General features: G+C 42.3%; 1 protein-coding gene across 1 annotated transcript in view; it reads left to right on the top strand.

Moving 5' to 3' along the window:
* The window catches only part of SLC37A1 (solute carrier family 37 member 1), a 55,975-nt gene that overhangs the window by 16,375 nt on the left and 23,686 nt on the right, over positions 1–15,914 (top strand). The window contains exons 7-10 of the mRNA XM_074969507.1: positions 464–540; positions 4,610–4,776; positions 6,024–6,061; positions 14,638–14,769. Of these exons, the coding sequence (XP_074825608.1) occupies positions 464–540; positions 4,610–4,776; positions 6,024–6,061; positions 14,638–14,769 (414 nt within the window). The remainder of the gene's footprint in view (positions 1–463; positions 541–4,609; positions 4,777–6,023; positions 6,062–14,637; positions 14,770–15,914) is intronic.

Raw genomic sequence — 15,914 nt, 5'->3', positions numbered from 1 at the left:
ATATGAAATGTATACACTGAAGGGACAAATCTTTTCTTTTATTTCTTTTAAATTCTAGGTTCTACATTCTTTCATAAGGCTTTGTCTTTTTAGCATTTATTTGCACCCATATGTTTCCCTAAACTCATATTCAGGTGAAAATATTATGAAGTGGTTATAGCAGTGAGAGTTAAGAGCCCTTAGCACTGTCAGATTCCGTATGATCTTTGGCAAGCCTGAGATGACAATTTGTGGAGGTTTGCCCTATAAAAAGTTTTGAAATCCTTGGGTACAAAGTGCTGTACGTAGAAAGTCTTACTTTATTTTTGCTGAATAATGGTGTTTGGAAAAAATATTAATCTAATATTAATGATAATGTAGGCTTGTTTTTATGCAATTTAGGATCTTCTAAGGAAGCACTTAACATGACATTTTGTGTAAGAATTTTCATATTCATAAAATGTTTTTTGAAATATGATTTCAGATAGCTAATGGATTGGTGCAAACCACTGGCTGGCCCAGTGTTGTTACCTGCATTGGCAACTGGTTTGGAAAAGGAAGGTAAAAATATAAATATTAAGTACTGGGACTATATGTGGGTGGTTTTAGGCCCTAATGCAAAACCTGATGAAGCCAGTGTAAGAACTCCCATTTAGTTTTGGTGATTTTTGAGGTAAGCCTTTAAGGAAGATCCTTTAAAAATAAGTAATTACCTGTTTGTCGTGCATAGGCAGCGTGTGACTCTTGTGTTTGGGGAGGCTGGGTGGGAGCACCAGGAGCTCCCTAGAAGTGTGGGGGGAGGGACCACCGGCGCCCGTACTGTGGCCCTGCTCCACCCCAAGGCCCCACTCCCACTTGGCAACCTCCTCCCCCTGCGGCCCTCCCCGTATTCTACACCCGCCCCATCCAAGACCCCACTCCTACTCCACCTCTTTCCACCTCTGCCTGCTAGGGTTGCCAGGCATCTGGTTTTCTAAAAGGGACCCTGGTGGCTCCAGTCAGCACTGATGACCAGGCCACTAAAAGTCCAGTTGGCAGCACAGTCGGGCTAAGGCAGGCTCTCTGCTTGTCCTGGCTCCGAGCAGCTCCCGGAAGCAGCAGGCATGTCTGGCTCCTAGGCATAGGGGTGGCTACGGGGGCTCCGTGCACTGCTCCCAACCCAAGTGCTGGCTCTGCAGTTCCCATTGGCCGGGAACTGCAGCCAATGGGAGCTGCGGGGGCGATGCCTGCAGGTGCTGGCAGCACACAGAGTGCTGTGACCCCTCTGCCTAGGAGCCAGACATGCCAGCCACTTCCAGGAGCCATCTGAGATAAGTGCTGCTCGGCCGGAACCCGCACCCCACACACGCACCCCCACACTCCGAGCCCCTCAGCCTGGAGCCCACTCTTGCACCCCAAACCCCTCATCCCCAACCCAGAGCCCACTCCTGCACCCCCAGCTGGAGCCCTCACCCCCTACTGCACCACAACCCCCTCCCCCAGCCTAGAGCCCCCTCTCTCACCCTGAACTCCTCATTTCTGGCCCCACCCCAGATCCCGCACCCCCATCCAGAGCCCTCACTCCCTCCTGCACCCCAACCCTTGGCCCCAGCCCAGTGAAAGTGAGGGAGGGTGGGGGAGAACAAGCGACGGAGGGGGGGGGATGGAGTGAGGGGGCGGGACTTCAGGGAAGGGGCGGGGCAGGGGTGGTACAAGGGAGTTCAGTTTTGTGTGATTAGAAATTTGGCAACCGTACCACATGCTCATCTCTGCCACCGAGCTGAGACGAGCCAACCAACCCACCCACCCACCAGCTGCTCACTCCTTTCTGCCCTCTTCTGCCTTAAGGGTGAGCGACGGGAGTGAGGGGGCAGAGAGGAGTGAGTGGCAGCTGGGCAGGACAGGAAGAGGCAGAGTGAGGATGGAGTCTCCAGGGGAAGAGGTGCAGTGGGGGTGGGGCCACAGGGGAAGAGGCCAAGTGAGGGCGGGGCTTCAAGGTGGAGCATAGGCAGAGTCCGGGCGGGGCCATGGTCTGGGCACCGGTGGCTCCCCCTCACTTCTTGGGAGCTTCTGGTGGCAGCACTCCACTCATCAGGTCTCCATAAGGTGTGCCTCAGCTGGCTTTTCTTGCCCCATTTGGGGAAACTTAGCTCCCCAAGTCTCTTATACCCGCTGCCCATGTTGTGGCAACTAACTTAACTAAATAGTTCAAAAAGGGCGGAGAGAAACGAGCAGCAGGGGGCTGGAGGGGGCTCAGGAGAAGGGCTGGGGCTTCTGGGGGAAGGGTAGGAGAGGAATGAGCAGGGGAACTGGCCATCAGGAGAGGGGGTGGAGAGGAGCGGGGGGGGGGGAGCGCTTTGGAGGAGGGGGCTCAGCGGGGTGGAGCAGGGGGCGGGGCCAGGGTTCATGCACCAGTAGCCCCCCCACTTCTATGGAACTTCTGGTGCTCCCACTCAGCCTCCCCAAATGCCAGAGTCACGCGCCCCCTGTGCAAAACATGTTTGCTTGCAGTTTCAAACATCTGTATTGGTGTGTGTTCATTAATAACTCTCAGACATATGAGTAAAGTAAAGACACATGAGTAAAGTACTTCAGAGTTGAATTGAGAGGAACTGGCAAATGTTCTCAGCCTAAAAACACTTTAAAAAACAAAATAAGGGCTGTATTGTGCCATTGGTTTTAAACTGGAATTTCCCATTGCTTTCACTTCTGTTTAAAAATCATCAGGGTATGCATCAAAAAGTGCCATGAGGCCTACTTGTTTTTACCACTTTTTTTATAATACAACTCAAAGTATGAATTTAAAGAGATTATATCTGGCAGATGGATGAACAAAATTTGTTGCTGTTTCATAGTGCTCACTCTTTACAAAGCCAACTTTTTCAATCCTGCAGTGGGGGATATTTTACTGTTCTTTTGTAACATCATACAGTGTTTCTCCATAACATTGTGGTAGCTGCACAGTAAATCCATTGGCACCGATGCCAGTTGCACAGAAATAATTCACATTAATGCTACCGTAGGATCTGATGTCCCTATTACAGGTGCCACTGTACGAACAGTATAATCAGTAAGGGTATGTTCTGCTACAAGTGCCTACAACAGCACAACTACAGTTCTGTAGCTTGACCGCTTCTGGGCCCAAGAAATGAGCACTGACGGGTGGGATGATGTCCTATAATGCAAGCTTGGGATGATGAGCAGCGGCTGCAGAATTTTCAGATGTGCAAGGCCGCATCCCTGGATCTGTGTGCTGAGCTCACCCCAGCCCTCCTGCACCAGGACAGGAAAATGAGAGCTGCACTGATAAGGGAGAAGCGAGTGCCAATCACACTGTGGAAATGTGCAAAGCCAGATTGCTACTATTCAGTGGGAAATCATGTTGGAGTTGGAATATCCACTGTGGGGGCCGTTGTCATGCTAGTGTGAAGGATCTTTAATTGCCTCCCGCTATGCAGGGCTGTACTCTTGGCAGCGTGCAGGACACAGTGGATGGATTTGCAGCAATGGGGTTCCCACACTGCAGTGGAGCAATAGGCGGCACACATTTTGGCACCACCCCACCTTGCCACAGAGTACATTAACAGAAAGGACCGTTTTTCTGTGGTTATGCAAGCGTTGGTGGATCACCGAGGATGCTTCATTAACATCAATGTGGGCTGTTCACAGAATGTGCATGATGCTGCTCACATCTTAAAGAATACAGGACTGTTCAGAAAGCTTCACGCAAGGATTGACTTTCCTGACCTGTAAATTATCATTGGTGATGTTGAAATGCCAATAGTGATCCTCTGTGACCCAGCCTACCCTTACATCAACCTAACTTTGTAGTGTAGACCAGGCTGAATTCTTCCATTGACCTAGCTACAGCCTCTCAAGGGGGCGGATTTACTACCATGACAGACAGGGCCGGTGCAAGGATATTTTGCACCCTAGGCGAAACTTCCACCTTGCGCCACCGCCCTTTCCCCTCCCCCCGGAGCATCGCTTATTATAAACTTTCAAAAATGAATACTGCATAATGGTTAAAATGCAAGTTCAACTGTGTTTCTCTTTTCTTTATTCATTCGTTTTCCAGCAATAGTGTAAAAATAAATTGGGGGGCACTGCTTTTTGGCACGCCCAAATCTTGGCGCCCTAGGCAGCCGCCTAGTTCACCTAGTGGTTACATCAGCCCTGATGACGGAAAAAACCCTTCTGTCGCTATAGCAAGTACCTACGCTACAGTGCTGCAGCTGTGCTGCTGTAACAGTTCTAGTGTAGACATAGGTGATTCACACTAAGAACACGTCTTTCTTTTTCTGTAGCAAAAATGCATCTTTAGGACCTGATCCAAAATCCACTGAAATTAATGGGAGTCATTCCATATATTTCAATGGCCTTAATCAGGCTAGCAGGTCCCAGTCGTGCCAGATTCTGAATAATACCCATATCCTGCACAAGGAAGCTTTTAGGATACATTCATTAATGTTTAGGTACTTTGAAACGGTCAGATTAAAGGCAGTAGTGTAAAGGGTTATGTACAGTTATAGAGTGATAAGGCCTCAAATACTTCAACAGTGCCAAAGATTAACTGCTGTCTGTCATTCTGTACGCTACTTAATAATGTTTATGAGCAGAATAACTAAAATTGGCATCCTTTTGAATGCAGGAGAGGTTTGATCATGGGAATCTGGAATTCTCACACTTCCGTAGGGAATATCTTAGGATCCTTAATTGCTGGTTACTGGGTATCTACCTGCTGGGGTCTGTCTTTTGTGGTTCCTGGTGTTATAATTGCTTGCCTGGGAACCGTTTGTTTTCTGTTTCTCATTGAACGTAAGTATATATTTCCTTATTTTTATTCTTATTTATACAAAACTGTAGCTGTCCATCCTATGCTGGGAACCCCCATTACACAAATTAAAATACACAATGCAAAATACCTATAAAGGTCTGCTCGTACCTAAATAAATATCCACCAGACACTCGGGTCATGTCCTTCCCAGAACCTACATGGAAAAAAGATAGGCTTTTCAGCATGTTCAGAAGGCCAAGATCTGACATCCTGAGGGGGCAGTTGCAAAGTCCTAGTCTGACCCCCTGCCAGCCGCTCTCTCATTTATAGCTCAAGGGTCTCCACTGATCACAACTCTGGCCTGGGGAGAAAGGCAAGCTCTCGGGTAACTGGTTTTTAATCCATTTAGAGCTTTACAGGTTAACACTAAGTCCTTGAATTTCACTCTGAAATTTACTGGGAACTAGTACAAATCATGGAGCACAGGTGTAATGTGCTTCTGATCAGGATCTCTACTTAAGCTGGCCATGGCATCCTGCACTAGTTCTTGTTTGAGTGGTCTTAAGGTAGAGCATCATGTGGAGTGATTGCAGCAACATGATCTTAAAGCAGCAAAGGTATGATGTACCCTACCAGAATGTATTTGTCCTACTTCACCCCAAATCATATCCTCTTGATCTGTATCTTCACTTGACTTCAGTGAGTCTACTTGTGAGGCAAGGAGTCAGACTCCACGTATGGATGGGGGAATTGGGGTATTCCTAGTCTGATAACATATGACATCTTCACTTGACTTCATATGCATTGTCTGACTGAAAATGACTTAACTGTACTCTTTGTCTGTGGGCTGAATATTAAAGAAAAGAAACAAATATTATATCTGTAGGTCAAAATGAATAGGGGTATTTTTTTTTCATTTGGGGCTAGACTATACCAGAAAGTTTTATTGCTTTAATTATGGTTTAAAGCAGCAAGAATACACGCATGTGCACATGCATACAGCGTGGAGGCAATTATATCAGCATAGAAGTGCTTATACAAAAGTACCTTATGCCGGCTCAGGGAGCAAAATAAACTATACCAATATAAGGCATCTGTATACCAGTATACTGCATCTATGCTAAGGCTTATACCGGTATAAGTGCATCAGTAAAAAAATCATACCCCTATCAGGCATAGTTATACCATTATAGCAACTTTTCTAAGTGTAGACCAGGCTTTAATATCCACAGGGTTTTAGAAGAATGATTCCTTATGTTTGATTAACTGGTGTTTTGTTGTATTTCAGACCCTAAAGATTTAAGTTGCACTTGCAAACCATCCAGTGTAAGTGAACATTATTGTAATATTCATTGTTATACTTTATGTTACTTTTATTTTTTAATGGATAAATAGGACATCATTTGGTAGTTATAGAATGAAACTAGCCTTCTGGTATACATTTGAACAATAAGGGGTTGTAATACCTGCCAGGGAAATAAATTAAGCTTGGTGTAGGGCTCGTGATAACGTGGTGTGTTGGTTTTGTAGTGGAATTAGAGTATTATTCATGCAGTTTGCCGGTGGGGGGATAAAAATTGGTGTTGGGGGGGAGGATTGATTTTTTTATTTTTTTTTTTAAACTGGATTTTTTAAATTTTGTTTAAATTAGCATAAGGAACAGTTTGAGGGGGAAGATCTCCACAAGGGGATCCTCAAGTGAACGTATTTTCTCCTGCCCCCAGATTTCACTGGGGTAAGGTATGATTTGGGTCTATATCATTTGCCTTAATGATATCCTTTGGCAGTTAGTCCCAAAGATGAATTGTACATTGAAAGAAAATGTCCTGTATCTATTTTGAATATATTGACTTTCTTAATTTTGCATGCAGTCTTGTTCTTGTATGGTAACTTAGGGTGGATTGGCCTTCTCTGTAGCATGTATTATTTTTTGTACAGCTTTCTCTTCTCCTCTTGCTGTTCGCCTCTTTAAAAGACATGATCTTTAATCTTTTCAATCTCTCCTGATATAAAGTTTCTATCATTTTAATTGCCATTCTCTCAAACATATGTTTTTGGATTTATCACATATTTTGGTCACCTCATTTCAGAAAATACTGTACTGTCTATATTTTCCATTTAATTCCTTCTCATTTTTTAAATACAAGCAAATCTCTTACTGGATTGAAGTTACATGACTCATAGACACTTTGAGCTGGAAGATATTTTTCTTCAGTATTTTTTGCTACCTATTGAGAAACATCCTGGTGAATATTTCAGTTGCTTCATGCAGTTCCTGGAAAGAAAGATAGATCTCAGAATTTGCCACTAAGCTTTGCTGAGGTAAATGTATTCCATTTACTTCAATACGCTGTTACTGGAAGGCATTGTTAAAGAGTGTATTGCTTATCTGTCTTACCAAAAGCTGATACGAAAGAAAAAATGACCTTCAACTATCTCTGTCTTGATGCTGTTGAACCAAAAAAAAAGGCAATTGGGAATTTGTTTTCTTGCAGCCACCCCCCCAAAAACAAGAGGCCATTAACTTAATCTTTTCATGAACATCAGCAAGATAATTGCCCCACACCCAGCCTCATTGTCTGATGCATTTGACCTACTGTTTCCAAGGAAACCTTGCTCTCTGGAGCGCAAAGCGTCGCTCCCTCCCACAGATTCTTATTTGCAATCCCATAGGAGGTTTTAAACACATTTCTCTCCTAGACTTCACTCAGAAACAGCCCCAGAATGCAAAATTTGCCAAGAGTTCAATTCATCCTAGGAAGTCATGTGATATTTGAATGTGGGAATACCTCAAATTTAAAATTTGAAGTCCGAAAAGTACAGAGTGAAGTCAACAGGAGTGGAGGGTAGTGCATTCTCCTGTATTCACCACAGGATTAATTTGTAGAAGTTAAATCAATTAATAGAATATTGATTAACAAATCAGGTTGCTGAAGTATAGATGAATAACAACTGAAAGGATACAGCTAAAGTATTAGGATAATAAACAGACAGTGCCATCACTTGAAACAAAAACCTTGGCCTTGCTAGACTAGCTGCAGAATTTTGCAGGAAGTCATAACATTCTAGCTGCCACTTTGTTTTCAGTCCTTCTGTGAAGCAAACTCCCATGGGGCATGGGTCCCTTTGAAAATTTCTAAAACATGTTTTGTAAATAATAATTCAAGAGTCTATTTGAATCTAAGCAGAGCAGAGACAATCTTCTAATTGCAGATGAAGCAATAAAAACTTGAAAAGTTACCATGAGGAGTAGTTCCTCACAGAGAGTAAATCTAAGGCACCATCTGTGAGTTGGTCTGGTGATTTTTATTTTCACGTCCCCCATAATTTGAAGGGACAAGAAAACAGTGAGCCCAGTTCCCTCCATACTTTCAACTGACTACACTGTAAGTTACAAGCTATGCAAAAATTGCTAATTTTTCCTCCCGAATCAGTGGCAGAGGCTGGAACAGAACCTACAAGACTTAACTCTGACTTTCTCCACAGATTTCTCAGGATACACACAGTCACTTGTATCTGGCTTTGCTCGGTTAAAAAAGGAGTTCTATCTGGAAACAGAATCCACTCATGAAGATAATTTCATTTAAAATTAAGGGGTTTTTTTGTTTTTGTTTTTTTCAACAATCCCAAAAATAGAAGGTGCACTTTAAGTGCTTTGGCCATTTTACTTGGTTTGTGTACTTGTACATCTGAAACTTGTTTCAAAATATTTCAGTCTGGTGTAAATGCCAGAAGTGGAGTCTTTGTCTAAGCTTTCCACAGAGCTCTACTCTCCACAGAAGCTGTAGGTCAAGCAGTCTGTGCAATCTGCAATAAAGGGATTTGATAAGTGACAGTAGAGGGCAGGTTTAATGGCATTTGTAATAGGAAAAGAAATGTACAGCATTATGTGAAGATTTCATATCTTTTTCATTGCTTCTAATCTAATCTAATCTCTCATTCACTGCTCTTGCAACATAGCCTGTAGACCCAGCTGATCATTACCTATGAACATGTTGCAATTCTTTTGTTCTAAGAACTCTTTTAACATGGCTTTCCCTTTCTGCAGAAATACCAGTTCTTTAAAAAATTCTTGTGGTAAAGTTCTCCCATATCTGGAAGGCTCCCTACTTTTCAACTTCTTACTTCTCTCCAGAAGATAAAGTGTAAATATTTAATATGCAGCCTCTCAGTCTAGTCCTCGTCACCAGGCATTTCCCCTTTACCAGAGTATATTGCATTTAAACAGTGAAATGGAAAAAAATCTTTCACTTTTTCTCTTCTTAACCTTTAGATAAAGATATAGCTGCTCTTTCCTCAGATAATGGATTTTCTTTCTGCTAGATCATTGTAATTCACTTCCCAACACGACTCTTCTTTTCAGTAAGACCATTTCTAGTATGTATTTTGCAGAATCCTTGTTTTTGGACTTGGGCCCGTCAAGGATAATTACTTCAATCATTGACTGCACTTTACCTTTTATGGATTATACATAATTTATCCTCATCCCTCCATAAATTTTCTGCACTGGAGGAATGTACAAGTAAAGAACAACAAAAATATGCATCCATAAACTTTATCTGGGGCAAATTTTGTCTATATTTCCTTTTAAATTAAGACTTTAGATATGGACAGGGCATGCTTTTCTGACTATATTTTTTACATAACATTCAGGATGTACTAAGGCACTTTGTAAAGTTTAGTGCCTCCCTCTGCTCCTCTAATGTTATACCCAACTGAACACAGCCCCATGTTCTCTCTACCTGGTGGTGAATATACATTTAAGGTTTACCCAACCCACACATTTCATATCTATGGCAAATCTTTTTAGATAAAGTGTCATATGGTGACATTTTTCAAAGAATGCAATTTCAGCATGCACTGATGTGCAATTGCGCATGCAAATGAATGGCTATATTTACAGGAAAGCAACTATTTTAGATCTGTTCCAGTTGGGGGTCTGGGGAGCCCACAGATGATAGATAGGATCAGATCCTTGGGGGGAGGCGGGGCATACCCCAAAGACCATAACTACAACCCTGGTGCCCCCTTCCTGGGCTCAGACAGCTAGAATGAATATTTTATAAGAGAATGTGAGAAATCTTTATCTTCAATGGGGAGGGTGGAGGAGAGAGATTGTTCCTTTAATAGCAGCCTCTGAAATAAATGGATCAGTTTAGGAAGTCTAATTGTGATTAAAGTATTGCTACAAAATGTGGATTTTGTGGTGAAAAATGTCAAAGCCATTAAGTAGAATGAGCGCACAATCTGAATTCCCTGTGCCGCTCCTGTGTATAGCACAATTTGAAATGAGAATATGTAAAAGTGCCTTCTCTTTCACATTTTGCAAGATTCACAGAGCTCCACCTGAATTTAAAATAACTAGAATGTACAGTTATCAAACCATAAGTTTTTCCATTTGGCTTTGCATCTGAGGTGTGATGAACAAAGATCTTTGGTATGTGAAAGTAGGGTCTAACCCTGTTTCTAGCATCAGTGACTTCTTTAAGGTAGTGCTCTTTAAAATTGTCTTGCAGAGCTCAAAGTCCTACATGAATGGTACAAATAAATTCAGAGTCCATAAGCCAACCTTAAATCTTAAAGAAACCAAAAAACTTCAGGTAAAATGAAATGTCTTAAGTTAAAACTATGTAAGATTTTCTAAGCTCAGATAGAATCTTTACAATGAAAATGGCTTTACCCAGGAATGTTTCAATCTGCTAAAGATCTTATAGAAAAATATAAATATAAAAATATTTCAACTTACTGTAAAACAGTGTTTTAGGGGAGATTTTTCAAAGACACAAAAGGCAGGTAGGTGACTGACTGCCCTTTATGCGTACGAAAATCTTCCCCTTAATTTCTTCTGTACCGTAGTGTTCCCTTAGCGTTTTTTTGCTTTCGGCTGGAGATTTACTGCTTCTTAAAAATAATGACCTATTTAACAACTTCTGTGCCCTATTGTCCTCACCTACAAAACCAGTTGCATCACTTTCTGGGGTACACTTTGAGTTCTTCAGAATGAACATTTTAATTTTAAAAGAAGGGGAAGAGTAGTGAGAGCAATGTGAGCAAAAGTCACAGTAGTGGTAAGGGGATGAGCATAAACCCATAGCCTGGATCAAAAACATCCCCAACTTTGGGAGACCTTCAGATCCCAGCATTGTAGTTGTGACCAATCTCTTCAATAATCGCATCCCTGAGTTTCATTGAGGAGAGCAGCGTAATGTGCTGTATACACAAGGTACAAATAGCCAAAACGTAAGTACCTTTCACTCTGCATCCCTTTGTTTACTAAATATACTGTGTAGGATCTATTACAAGGGAATGTAGTTGATTATTCACTAGTGAGTAGAGGAGAGACCATTTCTCTTCTCTCCCCCAGCCCCAGGGACACCACAGCTGGTTTTGTTTCTTTGGTGTTCCGAAACCCATTAAAGTCTATGTGAGTCTTTCCACTGAGTTCCAAGGACTCTGGACCAAGCCCTTACTGATGAGCAGATATTTTACATGTTCCTCCTTTCATTCTAAGGCCTGAGTTATGCCTGGTAGGCAGAGCCTGTAATGACGCTCGGTGTGCAGCCGAACCACTCCAAGGGAACAAAATGGCTCCTGGAGCTCCCTGGGGAACAGAAGTAATTTGCTACTCTCTATTAAGGTGCCATATAGACCCCATCACATGGCTAACAAGCTCTCCTGGTTTGTGGGGTGGAGAAACAAAGGCATGATTCGGCCTCTCCACTTTTGTCTTGTTGCTTGCAGAGGAAACAACGTGTTAGCAGTGCCTGCACACCCCTGAGTGCAGGGACTGTGATTCTGGAGGTCCATTACGTGGGCCATTCATGGGAGGCACAGTTTAGCCCTCTGATTTTGTGTGTGTGTGTGTGTGTGTGTGTGAAATGGTTAGTTATGTGTGTGCATAATATGTAACCTTTTGAGTGGTTGGATTTCAGCATGGAGACTGAACACTCTGGGTTAGGAGGCACCTCTTCCCACCCTCCATACTGAGAACATCTATAGAGAAAAGGAATAGAGTTATTCTATCTCCCCATTGTACATACTTATTTACTGAACTTTGCAGGCCCTTTGTTAGCAAAAACAGCCCTTCTGAAAATGAGAACTGAGTGCAATCTAACCTAGACAACACAAGACAGGCTAAGTACAGTATTCATGATACTGGACAACGTAAAATCTTATTCCCTTGGCGAAGTACAGCTCTGAACATCACCTGAGGACCATTTTTTAAAGGTTTTGTACAGGTGGTAGGTGGTTGTTTGGTTGCTTGTTTGTCATATAGACACTTTTTTTAAAATAATGAGAGTAGTCTTCATCTAATTCTTTGTGGGGAGGAAACACAGGGGAAAAACTAGCCCTGGGTAAATACTGCTAAAAATTCTGAGATGACTCATTCTTCAACAAACTGCTTCCACTGTGTTTGCTCCCCCAGTGGCCAGTGAGTTTACTTGCAGGAATATTCATGGAAACAGAAAGGCTTTTAATCTGTTAGAGGTTATTGGCAGGAGCAAACTTTACATTTGTAAATGAGTACTGGTATTCACACCAGAAACCTGATTCTGGATTTGACCCTTCAGAGAACAGAAATACCTTGTGACCAGAACAAAACAAAAATCTTCATTTCAAAATGTTGATTTGACTCTAACTACTTTTTGGTTTCACGTCTTCCTGTGGTAAAAATTGAAAATTGTTTCTCAGAATTGATTATTTTCTCCCCCCAAAATTCAGTTTCAATGGCAAAATCATATTTTTAGGTAAGAAAACTTTCCACACACCAAACTTCAACCAGTTCTACTTGTCACCTATGTGTTCAATCAAAATTAACCAAAGCATTCTGAACTAAGTATATTCACTGTCTACAATGAACTGTTTGAGTACAACCTACAGCCCAGATGTTACTTGCCAGTATTATGCGCTGAATAATTTTAAAATAATGGCAAGAGTCTTGAATCTCATAAGCTGTTTTTGGACAATTCATAAACACAAAGAGCTGAAATCTGAAAATAAACTGTTGGCTGTAATTTGCTCTGCCAGCTCTAATCATAATTCTCAGTAATGGGCACTCTTGTCAGTTTGTGCGGAGAGGCTATAGATTGAATGGATAAGGAGACTTTATCCTTTCACCCTGAGAGGTGTTCCATCTTGATCATGACAGACGGACACTGGCTGAGCAGCATTGGGATGCTTGCTGTCAAATCTGTTAGGGTTAATGTGCGTTTCCTAGGATTCAAATAAAGCTTAGATTCAAATAAACCTGGTAGTATTAAGCTCTTCATCAAGATTTAATATAAATGTGTGATAGTTAGGAGAAGGATGAACGTACATTAAAATCCTCTTGCAGCTAAAAAGAGAAGCACTGCTAGGTCATCTTAAAGTGTGACAGGCCACAGGGTGCAGGTGAAATACTGGGTTGCTACAACTACTGAACCTCTCATTTTTACAAGCTGGCAAAATAGTTTTGATGGACCTTGACAGCTTTGTGTCCAAAATTTCTGCCACCACACATGGAAGTGAGTGGTGAATCTTGGATTTAGGTCTGAACTTCCCCAAGATTCAGGGGAAAGCACATGAGAGGTTTTGGTTGAATGTAATCTCTGGCTAATTGGCTTACTGCATTTAGGCACAGATTCCAAGCCCTATTCATATTGAATAGTACTTTACCCCAACAACACTGTTGAACAGAGGTGCCAAATCAGATACTTCCAAGGGAGGACGATCAAATTATGGTCCCTACCCAACCCCCTCCCCCTAAAGGGACCCCAGGTTTCCCTCAGCCAGGGAGTGTACCCCTCTCTTACCACACAGTGAATGAGCCAGTCTGAGTTCTCGGTGGGCTCCCCTGCACTCTGCTGTACAGGAAGAGGCTCCTGGTGCGCCAGGTCACCACATCATTTCGCTCCGCCGCTCCTCCAAAATTTCAATGGCGTGGTAACCCTATGGTCCAGGTTGCAACACCATTCACTGAAACCTGGCCTGGCCACCCCTTCATGTGTACAAAGGGGAGGCCAGATCAAACTTTAGTGGCAACATGACTACACAGCTGGGGTGTGGGTCCAGACCTCTCTGGCAGCAGCTGTAGTTGTTTAGTATGAGACAGCTGCTTAAAGGTGGTTGGGCCATGGCCTTCCTGCCCCATGGCCTATGGAACTTTGAGCAAGTGCAAAAAGCATTTTGGCGGGCGGGGGGGGGGATTTGCTCTCACTTCCCCCCGGCACTCCCTGTAATTGGTGCCACTGCTATTGAAGTCAGGTGGAGTAAGGTACTACTCGGTGTAAAATATCAGAATCTAGTCCTTCGATGATAATGATTTAATTCATAGGTGTCACTGCACGAATGAGTGAGACTGAAAACTGGAGGTGAGGAACAAAACAAACTCATGAGTCTTTTAAAACTAAGCATATGCTACGCATACCTGAACAGTACAAATGATCCCTACTTAAACTGATGAATGTGAAGATACAAGGGACAGAAATTCTGAAAAATCAGCCTAATATTTATATAAAAGCCAGGTAATGTCAGTGATATCTTCAGTATGTTAACCAAGAAGTGTTTTCAACTCCAACTAGTGAGACCACATTTGAATGGTGGATGGGGAGAAGCCATTGAAAAGTAGAAGAAATAAGTCCATCTCCAATAGCTGGGTTCCATTCAGGGCACGCTATGATGTGTAGTGGTTTTGCAATTTGAAATCTGCTCACAATACAGACACTGTAGTGGTTTGACTTCAGAAGTAAATGCATTCAGCCCTAAACAATAGTACTTCTTTCACTAAAGATTTCAGAATCAGTGAATCACTTTCTGTAGTACAAAAAGTAAAGTCATAAGACATGTGAATGACTTGGTTGTTTGATACATACATTTTTAATGTATTTACTTTTCTTTTTGTGGTGGTGGGAAACTGTCTGTAGGATCCAGCGATGCAGTGTTTGCTTCAAGACAGAGAGAACTGCACAGTGTCACTGAACCATAATTTTGCAGTCACTGGGGAAGGTGGAAATAGAATGTCAGCTGTAAGCTTCATAGGCGCTTTGCGAATACCTGTGAGTACATGCATTAGTCTTATCCACTCTACTGTGCCTTGGCTTTTGCCCTACAGGATTCTGATTTTTAGACCGTTTAAATGGAGAAGTGGACAAAGTTGGTTTTCCCATCTCAAAACTGGTATTCTATTCAGTCATGTTGAGTTTTGACTGGATGTCAGAAATCGGGGGGTATAAGGTATAAGACAAAGTGGGTGTCCTATTCAAAAGAAGAGAGGATACAGGAAAAAGGGAACATTTGGCTCAAATAAGCAAGTTGAATAAATTAATGAATCACATATTAGAATTTACAAATATTCAAAAAACTAGTGAGTGCAAGTTTAAACCTGCTCTTGATGTTTTAAGCTGTATAACTAGCACTCGCACACTTCATAACTGTCATAAATATAAAAGGAAGGGTAAACACCTTTAAAATCCCTCCTGGCCAGAGGAAAAACCCTTTCACCTGTAAAGGGTTAAAAAGCTAGGATAACCTCGCTGGCACCTGACCACAATGACCAGTGAGGAGACAAGATACTGTCAAAGCTGGAGGGAGGGAGAAACAAAGGGTCTGGGTCTGTCTGTGTGATGCTTTTGCCGGGGACAGAACAGGAATGGAGTCTTAGAACTTAGTAAGTAATCTAGCTAGATATGCGTTAGATTCTGTTTGTTTAAATGGCTGAGAAAATAAGCTGTGCTGAATGGAATGGATATCCCTGTTTTTGGGTCTTTTTGTAACTTAAGGTTTTGCCTAGAGGGATTCTCTATGTTTTGAATCTAATTACCCTGTAAGGTATTTACCATCCTGATTTTACAGAGGTGATTCTTTTTTACTTTTTCTTCTATTAAAATTCTTCTTTTAAGAAACTGAATGCTTTTTTTCATTGCCCTTAAGATCCAAGGGTTTGGGTCTGTGGTCACCTACGCAAATTGAGGATTTTTATCAAACCTTCCCCAGAAAAAAGGGGGTAAGATTTGGGAGGATTTTGGGGGGAAAGACGTTTCCAAACGAACTCTTTCCTAATAATAGTAATACTGGTGTTAGACGTTTGGTGGCAGCGAAAGTCCAAGGGCAAAGGGTAAAATAGTTTGTACCTTGGGGAAGTTTTAACCTAAGCTGATAAAAGTAAGCTTAGGAGGTTTTCATGCAGGTCCCCACATCTGTA

This window comes from Natator depressus, chromosome 1, assembly GCF_965152275.1.
Source record: "Natator depressus isolate rNatDep1 chromosome 1, rNatDep2.hap1, whole genome shotgun sequence".
NCBI lineage: Eukaryota > Metazoa > Chordata > Testudines > Cheloniidae > Natator > Natator depressus.
Note: the sequence above shows the minus strand (reverse complement) of the source record. Positions and strands in the feature narration are given on the sequence as shown.